General features: G+C 33.3%; 1 protein-coding gene across 1 annotated transcript; it reads right to left on the bottom strand.

The window, feature by feature from the left end:
* Window positions 1-1,649: 1,649 nt before the first annotated feature.
* LOC120080062 (glucan endo-1,3-beta-D-glucosidase-like) lies at window positions 1,650-4,599 on the bottom strand. The gene has a single exon (XM_039034617.2). It carries the CDS (start codon window positions 4,317-4,319, stop codon window positions 2,100-2,102), a length of 2,220 nt encoding a protein of 739 aa, XP_038890545.1. The 5' UTR covers window positions 4,320-4,599; the 3' UTR covers window positions 1,650-2,099.
* Between the last annotated feature and the right edge of the window lie 2,500 nt (window positions 4,600-7,099).

Genomic DNA, 7,099 nt, shown 5'->3' with positions numbered 1-7,099 from the left:
ATTTATGTAAATACATAACTTCAGAATTCACTTTGAAAAGGTTATTAATAATTATGGTGAAATAAAAGTTTTCAAATATAGTAAAATAAATCAAAATATTTACAAATGTTTTGTTGTCTATCTGCGATAGACCGCAATAGACTACTATTTGTGACTATCATGGGTCTATCGCAAATAGACCATAATATTTTGCTATTATTTGTAAATATTTTCAACAGTTTTGTTATTTAAAATATATTTTTTTAATTTCATTCAAAGAATAAGGCTATGGTGGTCTATTTGGTATGGCCAGAACGATGCATCATAATTAAATAAATAAATTTAAGGCAAGATACAAAAATCAAATGAGGGTAGTTTTAATCATAATCTCAAACTTTTAATTGTAAAAGTTGAGCGTTTAAACTTCTACGAACTTTAAAAGTTGGACTCTTAAACTTACTATGGTTGTAAAAATAGACCCCCAATTGATAAAGATTGATCTCTCGAACTTATACAATTGCTATAATTTCTATAATTATAAGTTTGATGGTCGAATTTTAATTCTTATATAAGTTTATTTTGCATTTTAAATGGATATTAGAGAATAAAGTTTTTTTCTTCAATCTGAGCATCTCTCTAATGTTTTTCCCCCTTCTCAACCCTGGCATTAAAGTGTTAAAACAAATTGAAGATTATTGCTCAACCGTTAAAAAATCTACTTATTTCGTTCAAATTTCCATTTCATACATATTGTACTAAAAAAAAGAGTTTCAACATGGACTTGATCTTATCTCTTCTATTACTAAAAAAAAACCTTATTGAACAATTATGGCATGAACTCAAGATTCTCAAATCCATTAGTTTGAGTTATGCATGTATTTTTGGTATAAATATGATATGAGGTACATCAAAAGTGGAGTACGCAAATTTGAGCCTCCTACTTTGAAAAAAATAGTACATATGTACTACTCAACTAATCTCACGAACAATCTGCCTAATCCTATGAAGTTCGAAGAGTTGTGAACTTTTGGAACCCATAGTGTAAGAAGTTGATAAGATATAAAATTAATGTTTTTTAGTAGTGAGACTCATGATGTGAGAAGTTGTAAAGAGTAGTGAGGCCCATGGTGTAACAATGAGTGGAGTTCAAAACTCCTACTTCCAAACTCCTTGGGCCAAACACATTCTTAAAATATTAAATTCTAGGCAAGTGGACCTTAGATTAAAAAGAGTACGAGTTATATGTATGTTGGCGATATATACTTTTGACTTGATTTATACTTTCAAAATGTTTATTTTAATTCTCATATGTTTTAACTTTGGTTCATTTTGTCCCTATACTTCGAAAATGTTCACTTTGATCTATGACTATTTAAGTTTCTCCATTTTAATTTTTGTTTCAAGTTTAAGGATTTAAATAAGCCAACTTGAAAGTACAGGAATTTGAGAGTAGTGGAACCAAAGTTAGCCAAATAGACCCAAATTAATCAAAGTCAAAAAGTGTAGTGTTTAAGCCTAATAAAAAAATATACAGAATATTTAACAACATTCAGCTCAAATTTCCAACAAAAAGTTCTAAACTTGATCTAGGGAAGAATCTGAACAGTAACAGAAATAAAGAATTCAATATCAAATCATTTAAAAGAATGGACTCGGCCAAACAAAAAGTATAAACATAAACTATTGTTCTTCTCCTTTTTTTTCCCCTTTTTCCCTTTTGATTTTCATAACCAGAAAAGAAGACAATCCTTTTATTTGTATCAAACATAAAAACAACATGAAATCCACAATAAGTGGCATAAACAGCAACAGAGGAATCAAGCTCAAACACATAAGCCTGGCAAAGAAAATGAACTGCACAATAAATTTGCTTGAAAGAAACACACTGCATTTGCTTCCTCTAGCTGCCATCTTCATTCTTCAATTCCAATATAATAATCAGCACCAAATGAATCTGAAAAGTAAGGCAATCCAGCACCAGTAATGCCTAAAACTATTTTTATGTGTAAAGTGAATGAGATAAAGTCTGTAGATTGTTTCATTTTCAGATTATTCAAATGGATTTGGCTTGATTTCACGTCGCAGATATCGAATCCGAGATCACTGTTCAGTTGCAGTGATTAATGACTAAACCACCAATGTTTCCATCCACCACCATGGCCTTCGCCCTCATCTCCTCCTCCTCCTCCTCTACTATGAATCCACCACAACAGGTTAGAGAGCGAGTTCCCATCGTCGAACCCCGTCAAGTTTTGAATCCTCTCCACCGCCCCATCCTTATCATAAACGCCCTGCAAAGCATAAGCAAATCCCTTCCATCCTTCCCCAACTCCTTCCCTTCCCAAAGAAGGCAATGTCCAATCCACAAGCTCCTTGACAAAGCCAGGATCAGAGAACAAAATCTCAGTGATGGGTAGTAAAGGCAGCACCTGAATCCCAAGCCTGCATTCTCGCCAATCAGCAGGAGCAAACCACAAACCACTATCTCTTTTGTTAGACCACAATACTCCAACAACCTTATTTTCTCTTGCAAAATCAACATCATAAAGATTATCCCCTTCCTTGATTTGCCACCATGTTTGAGCTGCCTTGATCTCCAAAGCTGTTAGTGTTGATCCAATGGAAGCAAGATGTGTATCTCCATAAGCCAAACCCAACAAAGCTGCAGAGTAATAAGCATTCACAGCCTCACTTGTACTCTCCTGATTCCGACCATCCGCAAACTCGGTTAACCCCGAAGCCCAAGAATGTAGTTTATACAAATCAAAACATCTCAAACGTGGGAACATTGAGTTAGATCTTCTACTTAAGTTCATGAAATCTGCCATTAAAGAGTAAGCATGAGTCTTAAACTTTCTTCCCCAAGCTGGATCAATCTTCACTAGCACAGCAATAGCATAAAGAAAGTAACCAATATGATAATGATGATCATTATAAACTCCAAACCCAAAATCAGCACCAGAATCATTAGACCCTTGTTGGGTTATAAGGCCACCCCATTTCCCATCATAAAGAAACCCATTACCATTAAAAGTCCCACGAAGCCATGGCTCAATAGCTCCTTTTAAGAACTTCCTCACTTCAGGAATCACCTGCAGAAAATTCACTTCCTCAGCAATCAATGCGAGCCTTGCAGCTCTTGCAATTGATTTCCCATAGAAATAAGATGATGTTGTTGTAATGGGCGAAGATTTCAAGCCCTCAACATCTTTCACAAGCGCATTGATAATTTCACTCTGAAATTCCTCTCCAACGCCATTGATTGAATGCCAAGTAACTGAAACGGGGTCAGGTTTCAAAACCCACGAACCACCGACGACGCCGACGAGGTCGCCGTCGATACTCTTGTACTTGAAATCATCAAGAACAACGGCGCCGGAATCATAACCGGATAGTAGACGGAGATGAAGAGGGTGTGCGAGCATTAACAAATTGCCCCACCCATTCTTCTCCCATTTATACTCCAAACTGAAAGGGTTTCTGAAATTCACCTCGCCTGAAACAGGGTAACAAGAAGAAAACCGATCGAGGATCGTTTCGCAATGTGGATTCGGCAAAACCGCGATTCGAACGATGCCCGAAAATCCACCGGAAGTAATCTGCGAGAGACTGTGTGTCAAATTGATCGGCGATGACGAGTAAATCAGCCATGTCTGATTGTTGTTAAGAGCGACAGTGAATTTCGTCAACGAACTATTGGAGGAAAACGAGAGAATCGCGTGAATGGTGGAGATTGAAATTGGGGTATTGTTAAAAACCTCGAATGTCATAAATGGGCTTCCTCGAACGAGGAAGAATCGGAGATTACCAGAGGGAATATCAAGAGTGAGACTAAGATCACTAAACGAAGAGATTATATGGGGTTTTTGCGAAACAGAGGAGGGATTTTCAGAGACAGTCCAATCGGCATTGAAAACCTGATATCCAAAAGCGGAGTTTAAGAACATCGAAGGGTAAGAAATCGAGACAGTGGAGAGGGAAGATTTAATCAAATAGGGATGAAAGTATTCCGGCTGATCGCCATTTTTGACGGTGAAGTTCTGGAAGAAGGAATTAGTGGGAAGAGGAGAGGAAAGAAGATGAGGGGCGAAGAATTTTGAAGGGTCGGGAAGAACGGTGGATTGGATTTGAGGAAACAGGGCGGCAACGGGTGGCGGTGATTGCCAGAAAGGTTGCGTCGGCGACGACATTTCCGGCGGTGGACGTGGTGACAGAGGAGGAGATTGTGAAGGGAATTTATAGCGTTTGAATGAAGAAGAAGAAGAAGAGGAGGAGTAGTTGAAGCGCTTGTTGGTTAAGGTTTTGAATTTTTTGAAATTTCTTTTGAGCTTCTTCAACATGGTGGGGTTGGATTTGGCAGGTTCTCAACAGTCAAAGAACAATTTTTTAAGTGAATAATTAATGAAATATTAGCTAATTATGGGATGATCAAAGAACGAAGAAATAATTGATATTATTTTGAAAATAAAATTATTTTTTGTTTTTCTGAAAAAAAGACAATAATAAGACAGAGAAAAGAACACTAACTTGTTTTAGGAGAAAAAGAGTTAAACCTCAATAAACTCGAATCCACAACACTTGTTTTAGTCAATGAATGTGTGGAAGATAATTTTGAAAATAGTCGATATTATTGAAAATGAGAGAAATGGGTATATAAAGGGAAATTTTGGGATAAAATTTTAATAGGGAAGTTTGGATTAGAAGTGAAGTTGGAGGATTTCTAAGGAGATGGAGGATTGCAAGTAATGCAAAAGGGGTTCATTGGTTTATCCTTAATGTGTTAGAAAGGACTAAGAACATAAAAATTTAGATAGAATTTTCCTTCATTTATTACTTTAACTTCAAATATGTGGTTCGGAATTTTACTTTGATTAAGTTAGAATAAAAGTCAGATTCGATTTTGTTGGTTTTGAGACCATACAATAATTAAATTAAATTGATGTTCAATAAAGTACAAAATCAATAAAATTAACTTGAACCTCAAATTTAAAGGTTGATAGTACACTATGCTAGTTGAGCTACGCTCTTGTTGGCAAATTATGTGAATTTCATAAAGACAATTCAAATGAAAAATTGATCTATTTCTTTTATTATAGGTTGAAATTAGAAACTTTTACGTTTTTTCCTTGACATTTTTCAAAATAACAATCATTTATGTACCATATTATTTGTTTTTTTTTTCTAAACAACAAATATATACATGTACCATAATAATTAAAATACTAAAAGGAATATATGACTAGCGTTTATTTTTAGGGACAGTTGCAAATATAGTAAACAAACCCAAAATATTAGCATATCACAATGCAAAAGAATTTACAAATTTAGGAAAATTTAGATTAAATTTTCAAAGTCTACGAGTGATTGATAAATTATATTGTTGGTAGGAGTCTATCATAGATTTTGCCATATTTACAATTCTTTAGAATGTTGCTATACACTAATTATTATATCTAAAAGTGTTACCCAATATAATTACCCATATATTTTAATTATACATTTAGAATTTGAAAATTCTTATAAATAGAAAAGTCTAAAAAATATTTACACTGTGTAGCAAAAAGTTCCAAAGCAAAAAGTTCCAAAAGTGCTTTGTACTTTTGGAATTTTTTACTACAGAATGTAAATATTTTCAAATATTTTTTATATTTAAAAAGACCCCTTTAGAATTTAGAATTTTTCATTTATACCGATGATGTTGAAATTTGAATTTTTTTTTTTAAAAAAAAACTTTTAGAGAGTTTTTTTTCTCTTGTTAAAATAAGATTAAAAATTGATGCAATGATTGATATGTAAAAATTGAAAGATATATATGACATTATTTACATGGCAAATTGACATGATGACTCATGCTTAAAAATTGAATGTGAATGATTTTAGAGATATATTTTTTTTAGATGAAATAAATGGTAAAACAATCTTTAACTCCTATATAATTGTATAGAAATATATCATATGCTTTTAATTTTTACACATCAACTTTCACGACAATTTGAAGCATTTATTTAACAAATAATATAGAGAACTTCAAGCTTAGAGTATTCTTTAGAACAAATTTCAAGAATAAAAATGAAGCTTTTGATCTATGAATATATATTCGTATATTTAGAAGAAATTTAAGAACATAATTTGAAACGTATCTTAAAGTCGAAAGATATTTATGTATAATTTAACCCAAGGTATATTATATTATGCATTTGTAATGGGACCTTTTATTGAAATATTGTAGATTTGAAAAATAATTAGGGAAATATGGTTGTTTGAAAACTATTTAGAGATTTGTAGTGGTTTCTCATTTTCGAGGCACTTATCGAAGGTTAAAAGCTCAACAATGGAGCTTTTCGAGTGTTGACCATTCGGCCTATGCTTATATGCTTGTCAGGTCTTCAACATTCGACCTCCAATTAGGTCGAAAATTCAACTCTCAAAAAAGGTCCTTTCCCATCGACCTGTCGCTTGCCTTCCCATGCCTCTACTGCTGCATGCTGACCGAGATTCTCATGTGGGCAGCTTTAATCATCCCACCAGCCACAGCTTTCTTGTGGGTCGAGTGTTCAACACTCGACCTATGGGTTTTTAAACCCCCCTCCTCCCATCCTCATATCACACTTTCGAATGCTCTCTGCCTTCTTCGTTCTCACTTATCAGAAACCCTTTTCCTCCCTTTTTTTATCATTTCCATTTCTCTTCTTCCATTTCATTTCATACAAATTGTCCCCACACTTCTCCCGTGATCACAAACTGTACTGGTTTGTTAATTCACTCTACTGAATTTCTATTTTTTAAGAATAATTATAAATTTTGTTTTTGTTCTTATATTATTATTTTTTAATAGTTTTTATTGCTGCTCGGGAAACAAAGATTCATAAAGAGGTATATGTCTGATCAATTAAATTACTATTTTTTTATGAGTCATAGATTCTAATATTATTGTATTTTTTGTATTGTTGCGAGATAACAAATTTTAAAAAAAAAGGTGAACATTGTTACTTTGAAGGAAAAAAAAAAAACTACGGTCGAATTTATGAGTTGGACTTTTAACTTTTGTTTATTTGTAGTTTTTTTATTTTTAATATTTGTTTATGCTAAATATATCATTTTTATTCCTTATATTGATGTT

The sequence above is a fragment of the Benincasa hispida genome, chromosome 6, assembly GCF_027475165.1.
Source record: "Benincasa hispida cultivar pf3 chromosome 6, pf3_genome.v1.1, whole genome shotgun sequence".
Classification (NCBI taxonomy): Eukaryota; Viridiplantae; Streptophyta; class Magnoliopsida; order Cucurbitales; family Cucurbitaceae; genus Benincasa; species Benincasa hispida.
The sequence above is the reverse complement of the archived record's forward strand: the minus strand, read 5'-3'. Positions and strand labels throughout refer to the sequence as shown.

What these genes read in the sequence shown, in the direction of transcription:
- LOC120080062 (XM_039034617.2), bottom strand. Translation starts at nt 4,319, where the DNA reads ATGTTGAAGAAGCTCAAAAGAAATTTCAAAAAATTCAAAACCTTAACC.